This window comes from Lithobates pipiens, unplaced genomic scaffold (assembly GCF_037356315.1).
Source record: "Lithobates pipiens isolate NorthernLeopardFrog02 unplaced genomic scaffold, aLitPip1_a1.2 Scaffold_10, whole genome shotgun sequence".
Taxonomy (NCBI): Eukaryota; Metazoa; Chordata; class Amphibia; order Anura; family Ranidae; genus Lithobates; species Lithobates pipiens.
Genome location: NW_027507686.1, coordinates 24,219,495 through 24,239,148, shown reverse-complemented (window position 1 = coordinate 24,239,148; position 19,654 = coordinate 24,219,495). Strand labels below are relative to the sequence as shown.

At 40.7% G+C, this 19,654-nt stretch overlaps 1 protein-coding gene across 1 annotated transcript in view; it reads right to left on the bottom strand.

Moving 5' to 3' along the window:
• Positions 1–1,750: 1,750 nt before the first annotated feature.
• KCTD15 (potassium channel tetramerization domain containing 15) overlaps positions 1,751–19,654 on the bottom strand; it is a 68,436-nt gene continuing 50,532 nt past the window's right edge. Inside the window, 2 exon segments of the mRNA XM_077452786.1 lie at positions 1,751–5,144; positions 14,126–14,431. Coding sequence (XP_077308912.1) covers positions 4,992–5,144; positions 14,126–14,431 — 459 coding nt within the window. The 3' untranslated portion in view covers positions 1,751–4,991.

Genomic DNA, 19,654 nt, shown 5'->3' with positions numbered 1-19,654 from the left:
TCCAAAGTCCTTTATTACAATCAGAGGGAACATCAGGAAAGCAAAAAAAGGTGGCCATTTTGCTTCAGGGGCCAAAAATTCCCTTAATCAAGGCTTATAACTATGTAACAAAAAGTTTCTAACTCAAAATAGGCTCCAGGAAAAAAAATCACAAACAGAAGCAACAATTTATGGGGGATTGTGCCTGTGTCAGTAGCCAAGGAATGTGTTATATCATCTGGCCTCGGCTGCAGACAAAATCACCTATGCCAAACGCATTAGCTGCCTTTTTGCTTTCCTATTACCTGTGATTTCAATAAGAGACTTTGGACTCCTGGGAAGATCATTTTTCACGCATTCTTTACTCATTTATGTGTGACACTTTCTGTCAATGAGATTTATCTTGGCAGTTGTTGATCTGCACAGGTTGAATATCTGTGCATATACTATAGTTATGGAAATATGGTACAGGAAGTGTTTAAAAAAAGTGAAAAAAAAAAAAGATTGCAACAAAACTTATATTTAGGTAAGTATAACAACAATAAATAAAATATGGGTTAACTATAAAATACGTTAAAGTTTTCCTCATGCACACGGGGTGTCTGTAAAAGACCCTCTAAACGGCAGAGCTCCTGGCGGGAAAATACTGATAAAAAAATTGTGCTAAAACCCGCATATTGCACAGGCGTTTAGGCGTATCTACTGTTTGTTCGCTAATGCTTTCTATTGGCCAGAATATTAATTTATGTAGCTACTAAAATGCATCAAAGGCTAGACGCGTCTAGTGTTTATGCACGTTTAGATGCGCTTAGACTTATTTAAGCGTGTTCCACGTTTTATCTGCTCTTCAGCGCCTTTCCTGAAAGTGCCTTTGGTAGGCTTTTTTTCTGCCTCTTAACCCTCTCGAATACTCCTATAGACGCCTATTGGTGCATGGACGCATAGGCTTGCCGTACATAGAGGTGTTTTTACAGGCTAAAAGAAAAATGCTGCATAGGTGGCATTTTTAAGCTCCATATGCATGAGACCTTAGACTGGAGTTACAGACCACACTTAGAGGTTCTCTGGTGCAGCAGGTCACGTGTTCCCAAATAATAAAAGATACTAGTGCGCACAACCAAATGGCTCCTACCTAAAAAAGTCAACAATAGAAAGATTTACCGGGAAGCTGCCAGCATATAAAAGTGATCTCTGCACAGTTAAAAGTTAATTCATAAATGATATGTGGCGCTACCTTACTTCCTATAATCATTAAATAATACGTGTATTCTAAAAAAATGAATACCATCAATTATCACATAAAATAGTTAACTTCAATAGTAAAGTGCAAACGATCATAAATGTGCAAACTTATTTCCAAATAATGTGCAAAATCAGCTAAACCAAAGTGCAAATCCACAAATTAAAGTGCAAAACATGTATCACAATAATGTGCAAAACAGCTGGATAAAGTGCAATATGCTAGTGAATGATTTCCAAAGTGCATCCGCGTATCACAGTAATGATAAAATCATGTGACCAATGAATATATTTCTTAAAAAGTCCCAAAATAATGAATAATCTTCATAAAAATGAAGATTATGAATATTATTCATTACTTTGAGACTTGTTAAGAAATGTATTCATTAGTCACATGATTTTATCAGTGTGATACGCGGATGCACTTTGGAAATCATTCACTAGCATATTGCACTTTATCCAGCTGTTTTGCACATTATTGTTATATATGTTTTGCACTTTAATTTGTGGATTTGCACTTTGTTTTAGCTGATTTTGCACATTATTTGGAAATAAGTTTGCACGTTTATGATCGTTTGCACTTTATTATTGATGTTAAGTAAGGTAGCGCCACATATCATTTATGAATTAACGTGTTCCCAAATGTATTCAACAAAAATCTGTTTTTAATTAATGAGAAAATTTTGACTTTGTGCTGAGTGAATTTTTTTGCTAGGTATAAATTCTGGAGGTAAAAAACAATATTTTTAATGGTGCAACTGGTTTCTGTCTAGAAACTAGTCACATGACATTCTTGACATGCTGGGTTTGTATTTCCTGCCTATACCACCATTTAAGCTAACCATACACGCCAATTTCATCAATTTCCTCTTCAAGCCATTGGCAGTCGCAAATAAGACTGCAAGTAATCGCCAGTTTGACTGAACACCAGAATTTGGTTAATTGTGAAGTCGAAACCTGGCCAATACATTTTGAAAGATCGAGTTGAAATGGAAAAAAACTTCCACCAAGTTCCTTTGGAGGAATTATGACCCCCATCTCAATCTGGTCGATCAAAACCACCATTTTATGTTTACGATTAATTTGTGATTTCACCAAACAAATAAAATAAAATGGTTGATCACTTGATCAAAGTGCCACGTGTATAACCAGCTTAAAATGAATGCATTTTGGCATCAACCATCTAGCGACGGAGCCTTTTCTTAGATTCTCATCCACACACAAATTCAAGGGTAGAGGACTGGAGTCCCTATCGGAGAAGCTGAATAGTTTCAGGTTCCTTGCCAAGAAAAGCTGTCAGGGGGAATTAAAGCTAAAGTTTAGGTATGGAAATTTTTGCAATCCTTCCACCCATTTTTTCAGGTTGCTTTCATCCACATGCCCACCCACAGTGCAGCCCTAAATGGATATTATTATTTTTTTGTTATTATGTCTGAATACCTTCGTTTTAAATGTGTTGGCGGCACTTCCAGTCCCGACCACCTAGGCAATGTTGTAATCAGACGATTCCCTTGGACTCCTGGGATATTGGCATCATCTATCCCAGGAGTCCAAGGGGATCACCCGATTCTCTATTGATTGACAGGTTGCCATAAGAACAGGGTGGGAACTTCCACCACCATTGCTATGGCAACCTGCAGTCAACAAACTGTGCCACGCAGTGTCATTACTGCACAGGTGCGAGATCTGGAGCTGCATGCTGGGTAGCCAGCTGCACCTAATCCAGGATATAGACACATGCAAACACAATGGCCTCTGCCTGCTTCCAAGATCAGGTCATTTTTTACAGAGTAAAAAAAAAAACACACATAATTACAGTTGGGACAGTATCCAAATATTAATATATCTGTGCCAATCATGGGGGTGCTTTTAGAAAAAAAAACTGATTATGGTGACTGGAGCTCTGCTTTGTACAGGGATTGCTGATGGCTTCTGGGTTGTGTGTCGAGCGGCTGTCCTGTCGCTTGGTGAACACAGAGGGTCCCTTGCTTGGCATGGGCAAGAACACTTTGCATTTTCTCATTGAGTTCAAAGTTGTCTGATTGAACAAAGTGGAGACCACAATGTCACCACCCCACCTCATCCAATCAGGGAATGCTTTGCATTCCCTGATTGACACCTGTGTACAGTGAGAAACCATCTATGTTCACTATACATCAGGGCAGCTGCTTCGCTTGGGACCCCAGATGCTAGTGGAGATCACTGTAGTAGTGGTGCCAACTACAGTTTCCACAGTGATCCCACAGGTATGGCACATACATACTTAGATTGGGCCAAGCTGTATTTTACTATGTAAAATATGCATAGCTAAACTTTAGCTTTAAATATTTTGACATGCTAAGTCTTGTAGTGTCATGGCCAGGGCTTTTTTTATCTCTCAGAGAATAGGTGCAGGAACTCCCCCTTTCTAAATCAATTCTAGTCTCCGCCCCCTACCCACCCCCGAGCATCGTTTCTTGATTCCACCCACCTTTCAGTACTGCCCCTTTTAGAGAACACAGAGCTAAGTATCATTTTATGGTGCTAAGTAATATGTATGGAATTTGTTAATGATAACAAGAAAAGCAGTAATATAGATCCCCTGCAGCCAGCAGCAATAAACCCTCCCCAGCAACAATAGATTTCCTCCCCCCAGCAACAATGGACCCCTGCAAAAAAATCCCACCCAAGCAACAATAGACCTTGAGCATCAACAACAGATCTCTAAGCAGTCAGCATCAATAGACCCCTGCCTCAACAGCAGATCCCTTCCAGCAACAATTGACCTCCACAGAATATATAGACCACCATGCAAAAATAGATCCTCTCCAGCAAAAATATAGCTCCCCGAGCAGCCAGCATCAACACACCCTCCAGCACACCCCTTGTCATTACATTCAGTACTGGAGGTGCCAAAACTGCATTCCCCCCGCGTTCCTGATGAAAAAAAAGCCCTGGTTATGACACATGGCGGGGGCACAGACATACAACACTACCATAAGTATCGAATGCCAGAGTCGCTGATAAAGGCTGCAGCATTCGTAGTTTACCCCAGAGAGGTGAGTATACTACTTCTCTCGCAGGGACCTGTGTTACAATTCTTAACTTCTCGGCAGGGTCGCTTGGAAGCTGCTTCAGAGACAAATATTGTCGGTTTGAGTGATTTCCTTGAACTGAATCCCTTTGTCATTAAAAATACAGCGTTACAGAATGCATCAAAATACTAAAACAACCAAAACAGTTACAGTATGGATAGTCTAGTTGACAAAGTTTTTAGTGCTCCTCAGTCCAGTACTGTACGTTACAGTTACCCATCCAAAAAGCAAATCCTTTTTTTAAATCAGCTTTTCATTAGATCAAATATATGATTAATCAGGTAATTGCAAGGATCAGTCAACTGGATTAAATAGTGGAAAAATGTGTCTTATTTTACGTGTCGGTAATATCATTAATTGGACTGGGGACTGGACCCCCTTGGATATTTTGTTCACCCGGTTCCTGTGGGCAGCGAGATTCCAATCTGGAGAACACAATTCCACTTTGTGAGACTTTTTGTCTTTACAGCACAGCTGTCGCGATGAGTACCAGTCCCCCTGGACCCCCTATTTTCTTTTTTTTTCCAAGGGCCAAATGTCTGTCCACTTTGCAAAGTCGTCTTTATAAAATATCACAAACTGGCAACAAAAAGTCATATCGAGTCTGTTAATACTGTTAAGCAGGTCCTGAAGTTTTTTTTTTTTCACATCGAGGACTTTAGAACACTTCATAAGCCATAAAAATGACACCGTTAGGAATCAGTCCAGAGGCTCCTGTTTTATCCTCATTGTGTTCGGCTGCACCCGCCTGTCCTCCCGGCACAATACGTATTCACTAAACTGTGAGGAGTCAACTCCGCCACCGCATGAGGCAGCCACGTGGAATCCCTTTTGAAACAGTCTTTCGAGCACCTACAGGATAAGAATGAAAGTTAAACTCTTGAAGAAACGATATGAGAAATATACTAAACAATGAAAATAGGCAACCACAATGTACTGCTTGTATCCACTTTCCCCCCAGCGCTCATGGATCACTTAATCGAAAAAAGGTCGGAGACCTTTTAGCAGCTGCTATCAAACATCAACAAATACTGCAGCTGCTGACTTTTAATAATCGGACACTTACCTGTCCCAGGGTCCAGCGATTCGGGGCAACGAAGCCCCGCTTGCCCCCCCTCCTCTCGGCGGCGCTGGCATTGCAACTGTGGGCATCCGGCTGTGGCTTCACAGCCGGCACCCACTGCCCATGAGCACCGCATGCCGTGATTGGCCGCGCAGTCATCTGAGACCTCTCACATGTCCCAGATGATTGACAGAAGGGAGGGGGCAGAGCTGAGCCCTTCCTGTGCCAAGGGGAAGTGACTTCAGGAGCCCAGGCACTGAAGGAGGCAGACTACAACAGGCATTTAGAGGTGAGTTACATTTTTTTCCCAAATGTTTTTTTTTTTTTTAGGAATTTTAAGCATTTTTATTTTTTTATTTTTTTGGTGTGTGGAACACCACTTTAAGTATTTTTACCTTTAGTTAGACTTTAAAGTGGTTGTAAACCCTTACAACACACTTTGACCTACAGGTAAGCCTAGATTAAGGCTTACCTGTAGGTCCAAGAAACATCTCCTAAACCTATATGGTTTAGGAGATATTTGCCTGAAGACAGGCACCGCTGTCTACGGCGCATGTGCCGTAGACAGCGGCACGCAGGCGCACTGAGCGCGGCATCTTCAACGACGGAGATGCCGCGCGTGTCGGCTCCCGTGCGCATGCGCGGGAGTGACGTCATCGCGGCTTCGCCTAATGACAGCGGCGAGACCCACCGAGAAGATGGATGCGCCGGACTACAGGGGACAGCGGTGACTTCGCTGGCTCCTGTGTCAGGTAAGTGACACATAATGGACTATTATGCGATGCATAGTAGTCCATTATGCTTTGCCTTTGCAGGGAATGAAAGAGGAACCCACTTGATAACTGGAGGATAACATTTCCACTCAATATAGTTTATTATTTTTCATTCATATTTTTCATCAATCATTTCTGATTCCACTCCTTTACAGTTGATATTGATTTCATCAGCGAGATGTCTGCTTTCTAATGAGGATGCTAATAATTTCAGTTCTGAGATCAGTAGAGTGGGCAGGTGTTATACTGCAGGATTACTTTTCCAAAATTTCCTGCTAGCAACACATTTATTAAAATGTGTACATACCTGCAGATGAGCTCATCGATCTGCTGCTTCTCCTTTTTACTGTCCAATCATAGGCTGGGAGGGGGGACAAAACCTGTAATGCCCCATACACATGGGACGGAAATTCTGATGGACAAAGTCCATTCTGATTATGTTGTCGGAAAATCCGATCGTGTGTGGTCTCTACCGGACTTTTTCCGTCAAAATTTCCGACAAAACCCGATCGGACTTTTTACGATCGTGTGTAGACGATTCCGACAGACAAAGTGCCACGCATGCTCATAATAAATTACAAGGCGAAGGCTATTGGCTACTGGCCTCTTTATAGTCCCGTCGTACGTGATTTACGTCACCTCGTTCTGAACGATCGGATTTTCCGACAACTTTGTGTGACCGTGTGTATGCAACACAAGTCTCGGCCAAAATCCGTCAGAAAAAATCCAAAGGATTTTGTGGTCGGAATGTCTGACCGTGTGTACAGGGCATAAGTGTTACTGAACTGCAGCAGAGAAAATAAGGGTTTCAAGGCTGTGCTGTGAGTCAGAGCTTTGTAAATGTCAGGAGTGGATGGACAGACATTCAAATATTCTGGCAGGGAAAACAAATCTATAGATTTCAGCTGTGAAATGAGCTGTACGCCTGAAGTTCAGCTGTAATTCCACCCTTTCTCATTTTACTTTGCTCTGTCTGTGTGGCCCTAACTGATTCTTTATATGCAGCAAACAAACAAATACAGGCGGTCCCCGGGTTACAAACAAGATCGGATCTGTAGGTTTGTTCTTAAGTTGATTCTTTTTATAAGTTGAAACAGGTACCTTTTTTAGGTATAGCTCCAGCCCAAAAAAAACATTTTTAAGCTTTTTGGATAGCATAGGGAAGGGTTAACACCCCGGTAATGTTGGTTTTGCTGTCTGTGCCCCTGTTCAAAAGATTTCACCTCACTTTCTGTCCCAATAACAATTGGATTTTTAAAATTTTGGGTTGTTGTGGAAACAAGCCTTGGTGATAAAGCATCAGTGGAGGAACTTTTTTCCCATACCAACTCTTATGCCGCGTACACACGACCGGTTTTTCCGTCAGAATAAACTCTGATGGTTTTTCCGTTGCAACGGTCTTGCCTACACACGATCACACCAAAGTCCGATCGCCAAGAACGCAATGACGTACAGCACGTACGACGGGACTAGAAAAAGGAAGTTCAATAGCCAGTAGCCAATAGTTGTCTGACAGATTTAAAACATGTTCTGTTTCTAGGTCCGTCAGAATTTTCGAAAAAAAAAAGTCAGATGAGACATACACATGATCGGAATATCCGATTTAAAGATTCCGTCTGACTTTTTCTGCCGGAAAGTCCGACTGTGTGTACACGGCATAACAGGAGTGAATTTTCCTTCCTATGGGTAGATTTCCTCTCACTTCCTTTAGTCTCCCTCTGCTTGTAAGTTGGAGTCGTTTGTAAGTCGGGTGTTTGTAACTAGGGGACCCGCCTGTAATCTTGTGCATAAGTGTGATGTGCGGATGGTCTAGTTTTCAAGTGATAATTTCTCAGGCCTTGCTGCCCTCCAGGATAGGGGGTATCCTAGCAGTCATAGTGTAAACAAAGAAAAGAGGGCTCCCCGACCTTGTGCATTATCCTTTATATATTTATTGATAAAAACAGATTAACAACTACTCACAAACATACGATGAATTTGTGAAAGCCTTCTAATGGTAGCAATCGGTCTAGGTGTTGGCGGTCTCCAGGAGGGCTTTGTGAAAGCCTCCTAATGGCGGCAATCGGTCTAGTTGTTGACGGTCTCCAAAAGGGAAAGGAAAGGACATCAGGACCACTACTGGCTGATGCGTTTCAAAGGGATACCTTTTGCCTCAAAGCCTTGAATATCCCTTTGAAATGCGTCAGCTAGCAGTGGTCCTGATGTCCTCTCCTTTCCCTTCTAGAGACCATCTACACCTAGACCGATTGCCACCATTAGAAGGCTTTCACAAAGCAATTTTTCTTCACATGTGAGTAGTTTTTAATCTGTTTTTATCAATAAATATATAAAGGATAATGCACAAGGCCGGTTTGCACCCTCTTTTCTTTATTGGCTTCTTTCTATGGCAAGGCCTTCTGTGTACACAGCAAAATGGCTGCTGTATTGCTTGCTGCATCATTTTTTTTTAGGACCGTCTGTCTATATTGTGTTATTACTGTACCCTCCTTTGTCTTAAACCTTTCATGGTACTGTATTTATTTTAAAGGGAAAAAAATAAAATAATAGTAACAAAAAAATATATATATATATACAAAGACACCACATTTTGTGGGGGTGGGTCATTTTAGAATTTTCCCCCAGGCAGAAAAAAGTCAAAGAACTTCTGCATTTTTATCCGCCATTCTCAGCTTGTCAATGAGCAACACACTTGTTAATAGTCTGAGGGCAAGTTTTACAGAAACTCTTCTTTTCAGAGAAAAAAGTACAGATCAATTTTTTTCCCTTTAAAGTCCATACCGCAGGCACCATCATTTAATTATGAGCCAGACATAAATTATGCATTTATACATTGTTGCATTCTCTGAAGTGGCGGAACATTGAAAAAAAATCTTCCCGGGTAGGTGTTTGTGAGGGTGTAGACGCAGGGTCTGTAGACATTATTCACACACAGGGAGAGGGAAAAAAATGGCATTCTATCCAATGATCTATCTATTTATTGAGCTATCTATTGAGCTATATCAGATCTATCTACCGGTATCTATCTATCTATCCACATGCAGGGCTGATCCAGCTATCTATTGACCTATTTATCTATCTCAGATTTATCTATCTATAATCTATTTCAAATTTATCGATTTATCTAGGGTGCTTAGCATAAATGAGTACACCCCAACAAATTTGTCAGAAACCCTTTACTTTCCTTTCTGGAATTAACATTTTCTATGGGACGCTATACTACACAATACTCCCACAAATGCGGGCCATTGATTGCAACCAAGATTTTTTCATTTGAGCATGCAAAAAAAGTATTTTTCCTAACAATATCATTCAAGATCACTTGGCGAAAATGAATACACCCCGATGAAAGTCTTATGGCCAATACAATGAAAAATTCCGCTTTCCACGTGATCGTATGATAATCGGTTTGTTAGTACAGAGCTTCCGAGAGTGGATCACGACAGTTCATCTGATATTATATGATCGAACATGCACGAAAATTTTTCTCGTACGATACCAGATCGTACAATTTTTGTTTAATCAGTACAGTTGTCGTCCGAAAATACACTAGAAATACACTACAACACATTCTGCCGTACGCAAATTTTCGTAACTTTAGTAAACTCTTTAGGTTCGATATACGACTAGCATGCAAATAAAAAAAACAGACGATCTGTCGTCCAATTTTCCGCTCAGGTGTACGGGGCAAAGGTACATTTTAGACAACAAAATCCATTTACCAATTACCAAGAATTCAACTACAGGCGAGTCGAATTATTCATGAAGTGTCCAGCAGACAGTTGATTATAAAAGGGCGTTACTTATCAAAAAAAAAAAATTCCCATTTCATGTTGCTGTCAGCACCACATGGAAGAGAAATGCCTGAGAAAGAAAATATTTTCTTTACACAAGAAAGGTGAAGGCTACAAGAGGATCAGCATGGCTTTACTTATCTGTCAGAATACTTAAGTAAAAGTGATACAAAATTTCACAAAGATGGAACTGCAACCCTCATGCAGAGATGTCCAGGCCATCCATGGAAGTTAAAACCTCGACAGGAACATATTCTGATGAGAAGGGTTGAAAAAATCGCCATGCAAGTTCATTGCAGCTAGCTAAAAAAGTAGAAAGCCAAACTGGGGTGATTGTTTCCCGTGACACAATATGGCGTACACTGCAGAGGAATGGCATGTATGGGTGTCGTCCATGAAGGAAGCCTCTCCTAAAGCCCATGCATAAAAAAGCCTGCCTAGAATTTGCCAGGGCCCATGCTGAAAAAGAAGACTACTGAGACTCTGTACTCTGGAGTGATGAGACCAAGAAACATTTTTTTGGAACTGATGGCTTCAAAACTGGTGTCACAAAGGTGAGGAGTACAAAAAAAAATGCATGGTGCCTATATTGTGGTGGCAGTGTCCTTCTGTGGGGCTGCGTGAGTGCTGCTGGTGTCAGGGAGCTGCATTTCATTGATGGTATCATGAATTTACAGATATACTGCTCTATATTGATAGAGAAGATGCTATATTCACTCCGTGCCTTTGGTCGTCATGTCCAACATGGCAATGATCCAAAACACACATCTGTTGCATTTCTGAAGAACAGGGTGAAAGTGATTCAGTGTATGTCTCCTGATCTGAACCCAATTGGGGAATACCTATGGGGAATTCTGAAGACAAGTTGAGCATCGCTCTCCATCCAGCGTCCCGGCTGTAAAAGAGGTCATTCTTGAAGGATGGAAAAAGATTGATTTTGTAATATGTCGCCAACTTGTTCATTCAATGCCTAGAAGACTTGGTGCTCTCCTTACAAATGATGGAGGTCATACAAAATACTAGATGGAGCAGTTTTTGTTGTGGGGTGTATTCATTTTTGCATCGACTAATTTGCGTAAACCTGAAGATTTTGTAATCTAAGTTATATTATTAACCTTACTTTCATGTAATGAGCTAAACAAATGTTCTATAAAATGTAGTTTTGTAAAAAGCGGTGTACTCATTTATTCTGAGCACTGTATATATCTATGATCCGTCTGTATTTTTGAGAACTAAATAATAATGATCATAAATTCTCACGTATTTAGGTCTTCGCATATTTTTGGCCATAGGAAAGGGGAAAAAAATGTCATTCTATCAAAAGATCTACCTGTTGAGCTATCTATCTATCCTTATATAAATTCAGACCTGTATCCTTAGGCCCCTTTCGCATGGGGTAGACTGGGGCTGCGATCTGCTTGCTCAGCAGGGGATCGGTCCTCTGATCCCCACTGAGCAGGCGGATAACAGGTCCTTGTCTGCTCTGCTCATGCCGAGCGGACACGGACACAGCCCACTCTGCTCTATGGGTGGTCGGATGTAAATGGACCGCTGGTCCGTTTACCCTACTGCCCAGGCCTCAAGTCCTGCGGGATCGCATGGGAACGGAGTTCCTGTACTTTCTCCACAACAGGAACTCAGTTCTCGTTAGCAGCCGTGTCCTGCAAGACTTTGAAGTATGCGAGCTGTGTGGCAGGTGCTACACCAGCAGCTGCCGACACAGCTCGCAATAGTAAGTGACGCACACCTGACCAGTCAGGCATTGCCAGTAGGGGGCCCCATGACAGCTTCCGCTTTGAACTACCTGTCAATCACAGCTAGCTGACGGGTAGACCAGGTCTACATCTAGCTGACGGGTAGATCGGCTATTCTACTCACAGGACATGCAGGGAGAGAGGTGAGGCACATCAGTTTGGGGTGGTAAGCTGAGCACAATACCTGGCAAAGTTTAATGCCAGGAGGGAAGTTTATGTGGAAATATGTGAAGGGTTGGAATAGCAGCGAGTGTGTGTTGGAGCCCTGCAGAGTTTGCAGCCCCCCAAGCTAACATACATCTCCTAAGCAGGAACACATCACTATCTCCCCAAGAATTCTCTCCAGATAATATGCAGTTAATTTATGACCTTTCCGTTTAACCCTGTGTTATCCAAACTCTGTTCAATGAAAAGTCATAAACTCGCCACATAAACACTCTATATACAAAATAAAATTCCCCAATAAAGATCAGAACATGATGTTCACATTTACATGGAAGCACAATTGAATGAATGCTGATTATTCAGAGAATTACCGTATTTATGTTTATTAAGGATTGTTTTTTTTTTTCTTTTATGTACTAACAGTTAAGCTTCCTACACACAATACGAAAATTGGATGAAAAATACCACTTTTGAAGCGTTCGTGCATAGGAGCGTATCATTTTTTTTTTTTTTTGGTGGGGGGAGTGGATCTTGGGTGGGAGTTCCCACACTTTTTTCCCCAGGACTTGACCCCTGCTACTGCCATCCCATCCGATGTGTTGGATGGAAGGGGAATGGATTCCCATCTGTCTCTTTAGCGGATTGGATGTCCGCGAGGTTTCCGATCAGTTTCTCAAGCAGACCTGATTGAAACGTCTGTGTGAAAGAAGCCTTATTTATGTCAATTTCCTTTGCATTTGGAACTCCGCATAATTATGTAAATAATGCAGGGAGCGTAACTCTAATCTTAGCAGACCATGTGACTGTGTTGGAGCTCAGAAAGGTCTGTTCATTTTTGCAGGTTGCAAAATCATTTGACAAATGCATTTGAGTTCTCATACATTTTTAGGGACTCGCATATAAAAGATTGCTTCGAAACAAGTCTTATTCTATATCACTAGAAACCCTGCCTTTAGGATGGACATTTAAGAGATGAGGACCCCTTAATGGATTAGCTATGGGGTCTCCTCATACATAGATCCAACCCTGACATATGACAATATCTATCTGTAGATGTTTCACAATATCTAATCTATCTATCTTAAAAAAAAAGTGCCTTCCATAGTAGAAATATTTTCAGGGACACTTCAGTGTGTTCCTAAGCTTATTACACATGATATTGCCATGACACACAGTAAGTTTACCAGTCTACATGAATAATTCCTGACATGTCACAATATCTATCTATCTTAGGGCTGGATTTATAAGTGGACCAACTGCCCTGGGCCCCCTGACAAATGCCCCCCCCCATACAAAAATTGAAAACAATATAAACAATTATATAAAATAATAAAAAAATAATAATAATAACATAGTATAAATATGTAATAATACAAATGTAAGTTATTTTATTAAATGTACCTTGGAAAGTAATATTTTTCCAGCCATCATCTGTAAAAGTTTTTCCTCTGGACTGTTATATTGCATTGTTTTTAAAAAAACTAATTTTGGGAGCTCAAGTGAACCACACATAGAGCACTATGACTGCTTGTGTGTGTCTAATGCTTGCAATGCTGATTAAGCAAAAATATACAGACAGGGTGGATGAGCAGAAGTCGACCAGTAGGACTTCTGTTCAACCACAATGGCCACACACGAATCGAAATTTGGCCGGTCTCTGCTGAACTGGATAACTTTCAATCCATGTATGGGCAATTTAAAAGGGAACACTTTGATCTTGATTATCCAGCACCTCTAAACAGAACCACTCATTCCCAACTTTATCCACAAATTTGAACATTCAGTCTTCAAATATTATCATTTTGTGGACTTAGTTATGTAAAATTTATAAAGGAAGGGGCAGGCCAGAGCTCAGCAAGAGCTGCTAATTGGCTGATTCTGCCAGAACAAAACTCCCTAAAGCCCCTTTGGCAGAGATCACCTCATCACTGCTCCACCTGTAAGTGTTTATGAGTTTAAGGAAGCAGCAGAGCCAGTATGAGGAATCAGATTTTAGCACTGGTCATTGTACAAAACTACAAATGGTATGATATCGGACAAAGGTAAAATGCACTCATGGATCCAGCACTGTGCAAACTCAACTATGGGATTGATTTACTAAAACTGGGGAGTGCAAAATCTGTTGCAGATTCTAATTTCTGACGGGGGAATCTAGCAATTTTCTTTCCTTCAACCCATGGTTGCATAATGTATAGACTGCCATAGTGTTATAGCAGCTTGATCAATCACACCCATCACACCCATTATACTGTGATCAACATAACAAATAGGAAGAATGTAGGAATACCTGAACGGAGTTTAATCGGCAATAGCCGTTTAGTGGAAACCTGATGACGTGAGTAGGGTCTTGGTTCCATCCAGCATTTACAGAGTTGCACATGACATCGCCGGTCTCTGGAAAGTTCTCCTCTATTAATGCCTTTTCCCCACTCAGTGCAATCCTCTCGCCAAGGTCTGGAGTCACCCGCACCACGAGACAGTCACAAGGCTGAAAGTGTTTTCGGTGCTCCCTGTCCTGTTTCCATCGCTCAAGTTCCTTTACCATTGGGTGGAGCTGGTAGTATTTGGCTTCTTCATACAACAGATTCAATTCCTAAAGGGGCAGAAAACACACCGTCATACAGAGTCTAAACAACTTCACAAATTCCAAACAACTGTATTATGTAGGCTGTAAAGCACTTTAAAAAGATAGCTTCCAACATGCGAAATTCAGACTAGATAATCTCATGATTTACATGTATCAGTATGCGGCTTCTATAGGCTGAGAAAATTTACCACACATGAACCACAATTTAGAGGGGATTTAAAGTGTATGTAAAGTAGAAGTCCAACCTAACCCTAAAATCCCTGCATCTACAGACATCCACGATCTAACATTAACCCATCTATCCCTGTAAAGAAGAAATCAGCATACATACCTTTTCTGAAGCCGATCCGACCTCATCCCATGCCAAGCTGTCAGCTGCGGCTTCGCTGTGTAGGAGGGTACAGTGGACACAGCCGACAACCAAAGTAAGTCTATGGGTGACGTTACTCCCCATTTATTTCCCAACCGTTGTAGGCTGTGTCCTCTGCAGAGCTTCCGCTGCTGGAGACCGGATCGGCTTCATAAAAGGTATGTATAGCGATTTCTTCTTTACAAGGTTAGATAGGTTAGTGTTAGATCATGGATGTCTGTAGATGCAGGGATTTTAGTGTTAGGGTGGACTTACACCTTAAGCCCCAAAAACAAAAATGTAATATCGCTAATTGACATTCCTTAGATGTAATGGCTGCATTCATTTTTCTTATTTTTTGAGTTTTTTTTTCTTTTATTTTTACCTGGTATTCCTGAGAATAACACACTGTTGCTAATAAGCTCACTCAAAACAAAAATTGCCCCAATTTATAACTAGCTTTTATAGTAAAGTATACATGGAAGGGCTTCATGGAGCAAACAAAAGTACACTTACTAGCTATCCAAAAAAACAAAATTACAAATTACATTGTTCAGCAATTTGCGTTAAAAGCAGAGGTTTTTTCTAGTTGCACACCATTTTCAGATATTTGTGGAAGCTACCCAACATATCAAGCGTAAAGGATAAGTTCACCTTTAAAAAACAAAAAGAGTTTAAGTTAAGTTGCTCTCAAGATGGTACTGGAGCCCAGTGACACTACACCGTATATACCCAGAGAAACCAGACATATGCTGGCGGTGCCGTAGAGAGAGGGGCTCTCTGATCCATATTTGGTGGAATTGTCCCCTAATTTTTTGTTTCTGGGAAAAGGTTATGCAATTATACACACTAGTTACTGGGGAGATAATCCCAAATACGCCGCAGATTACCCTTCTCTCTATGTTACCAGGAACATATAAGAACATTAAAAAGAAGCTTCTTGGGTACTGGTTGATTGCAGCAAGAACTGTGATACCGCGTCACTGGCAATCAACTCAGTCCCCTACGATAAAAGAATGGGCCTTAGAAATAGATAATATAGAGAGGATGGAGATATTTATAGCACAAGAATTAGATACGTACAAAAAATGCCTCCTGGTTTGGAACCCATGGAGGCAGTATAGGAAATTGGTAAAAAGCTGAAGGTAGAAGGAGGAAAGAAATGGTAGGAAAGACTATGCTGGAAGAGAGAAAAGGGGAAGGGATGGAGGGGAGGAAGGGGAGGGAAAGGGGGATGGGGGCCCCCTTGTTCCATTTTTTTTTTTTGTGGGTCTTTTTTCTTTTTTTTTTTCTTCTTTCATTTTTTTTTCGGTGTTAAAGTAGTTAAGATGTGTATTTATTATATATGTAAGTTGGGAACTTGTTTAAATATGTGTAATGTTCTACAAAAACTTGAAATAAAATCAGAATTGACAAATAAAAAACAAAAAGAACAAATGCACATTTTTTTTGCAAGTAAAAAGATGTGTACGGTATTTTTTTTTTTTTTTTGTTGCAGGAGCCTATAAGCATTGCACCAGCGATTATCAGATCCCTGATACCATGCAGATTTCCTGCACACTGTCAATGTATCTGCTTACCTGGACATCCCAAGTGCATAAGCCGATACTCTCTGAGTGGAAGACTCAATGAACTACCACAGCACTCCACAACGCCAAGACAGTTCCTTAAGAACTACAAGCCGACAGCAGTTAAGGATGTTGGGACTTGTAGTTCATTCAGACACACAGAGCAGTGCGGAGCGCCGCATTGGTCCGCGCTGTTTTCAAGCAGTGACAGCTAGTACGGGGAATATCTCCCCCTACTGCTGCCACAGGGAGGGGAAACAGCGGCCGGTGGCTGCAGAACTGGGAATATGTTACATGTTTCACCCTAAAATGGGGAGGAACATGTAACATGTTCCTAAAGGTGAACTTATCCTTTAAAAATTGCACTTGTCCGTCCGTGAACAAGCTCCTGTACCCCAAATTTTCCATAGCCAACACTTTAAAAGCTCTTACAATTTATGTTACATAAGCTCTTACAAGTCATCAAGTTAGAGGTAACCATAAATAATGGCCCTAGAATTATTACTCTCACCCAAGTGCGATGTCAAACATGTTTAGCACGGTCAATGGTTACTTACATAGGCACCCGCAAATGTATGTGCTTGTACATGAGGGCAGGGCAAGAGAGCTAAATTTTTCGGGAAGGGGTGATTTTAAGTGCTTGGGTGTACCTTTTTTTGCACCTGTTTTTTTACTAAAACGGACTCTAGAACTTTTGTTTCGGTCCTTGAGAAAGAATAATATGGAAAAAAATGTGAATCCTTTTTTTTGGACTACAGTGCCATTCATTCCTAATGGGCACCTCAATGCACCTTGCCAAAGTGAGATAAATTGTGCGCCACAATGCACTGTAACAAAGTACTATGCCTTTTAGCGCAGCAAAAGTTAAGAAAAAAGAAATGCTCTCACTTTTTTTGTGCGATTGTTGGGCAGCCCATTAAAACGAATGGGCTGCTCTAAATTGCAACTGCATAGGTGTAAGTGGAACATTAGGGAGGTCAGGGATGGTTTGTTTTAAAGCCTAATGCCGTGTACACACTGTCAGACTTTCTGGCAGATATTTCAATAGTGTGTGGGCTTCATCAGACTTTTATTTTTCGAAAATTCTGACAGACCTAGAAATAGAACATGTTTTAAATCTTTCCAATGGAATCAATTCCTATCGGGAAAACCGTTCGTCTGTATGCTGTTCTGACGGACCAAAAACGACACATGGGCAGCTATTGGCTACTGAACTTTCTTTTTCTAGTCCCGTCGTACGTGTTGTACGTCACCGTGTTTTAGACGATTGGACTTTCGTGTGTAGGCAAGTCAGTTTCAGCGGAACTCCGTCGGAAAAAACGGTTGTGTGTATGCGGCATTAGTCTACCTCCTGCCCACATTTTTGCAAAAGTATTATATGTAGCAATACTGATCTCATCAATTTGCATTTACTAATTGTACCAATGAAGACTGCAGAGTACCTGCAATCAGTTGCATTGGAGGTCTAATGAACAGATGCTTAAAAGTATTCCATCAGTGCCAAAAAGAAAGCGCCCCCCCCAGCAAAAAAACAAAACACAATATAAATATATTACTAATAGGCTACGACAAAATTCATTTTGAGTCATAGCAGAGACATACAAATTGCTCAGTTCCATTGGTGGTGTACAAGTGTGACAGCTGAAGTGGTTACATTAAAAATCTACTTTTTATAAGAACTTAGTAATGAATGATAGATGTAATCATTGTGAAAATGTTTTGCTTCTATTGCACTGTATTAAGAAACAACATCAAAATCTACTTAGAAAAAGGACTCCGGGTGAGCGAAGCCCCCCCCCCCCCAATACAATCTATCCATTCCTATTCTCCTCTTTAAAATGATTCAGAAACTGAAACCATCCTCACCTGGAAATCAAATAAACTTACACAAAAAAAAATAATTTTCAAAAAATTAGTCACGCCAGAAAACACGATTGAACTTTTAATAGTGAATTTCCATTTCCATAGTCACCGGGAGCTAATTAGCAACCTACACAGCAAAGCCTGCAGCACATATAATTATAGATGCCCAAAAGCTGTACTAACGTGTAATTTTTTCCATAGTACAGAACCATAGGCTGATATTACCTGTCACCTTAATCAATAGGCCACTCGCTTTGGACACGCTGTCATTGCTTATTTGAAAAGCGCCATCTTTTCTCTCAAAGCAGACCTTGTATGAAGAAAAGATTTTCTAACAGTATAATCTACTTTACCTGCTCAGATTTGTAAAATAACTAAAATGTCTTTGCTCTAATGTCCATAGCTTGATAATAAGCAGCTTAGGAGTGTCCCATACCTCCCCCCTTCCAAATACAGCTTGTACCCCCATTTCAGCTAAATGCCAAGGTACTCACTAAGCTTCTTATTACCAAGCTGTGTCCCTCAATGGACTCCGAGAAAAGGGGTTTACACAAATCCTATTTTCTATATCATCCATTGGGGGACACAGCTTGGTAATAGGCAACCTAGTGGCCAGTCTGCCATTTGTCTGCAATGGGGGAGCAAAATGTATGTAGGTGGAAAGGGAACCCTCCTTGCTTGTTTATCACCAAGCTGTGTACCTTAATGGAGAAAATAGTAAGAAAAGGATTTTACAATGAGTACAAAAATCCTATTTTATCCTATCGTCCATAGGGGAACATTGCATGGTAATAGGAATCCTAGTGTGTATATAATATAACCAAAATTCTACCCGCGCTTATAGTAAGCGATCCAAACCAAACAAAAACAAAATTAAGTGATACAGCGCCTTGAAAATGTATTCACACCCCTTGAAATTTTCCACATTTTGCCATGTTACAACCAAAAACGTAAATGTATCTTATCGGGATTTTATGTGATAGACCAACACAAAGTGGCACATAAACGTGAAGTGGAAGAAAAATGATAAATTGTTTTCAACATTTTTTACAAATAAATATCTAAAAAGCGTGGTGTGCATTTGTATTCAGCCCCTTTTACTTTCATAATCTTAACTAAAATCTAGCGGAACCAATTGCCTTCAGAAGTCATCTAATTGGTAAATAGAGTCACCTGTGTGTAATTTAATCTCAGTATAAATAAAGTTGTTCTATGAAGCCCTCAGGGTTTTTTTTTAGAGAACCTTAGTGAACAAACAGCATCATGAAGGCTAAGGGACACACCAGACAGGTCAGGGATAAAGTTGTGGAGAAGTTAAAGCAGGGTTAGGTTACGAAAACTATCCCTAGCTTTTAACATCTCACGGAGCACTGTTCAATCCATCATCCAAAAATGGAAAGAGTATGGCACAACTGCAAAACCTACCAAGACATGGCCGTCCACCTCAAC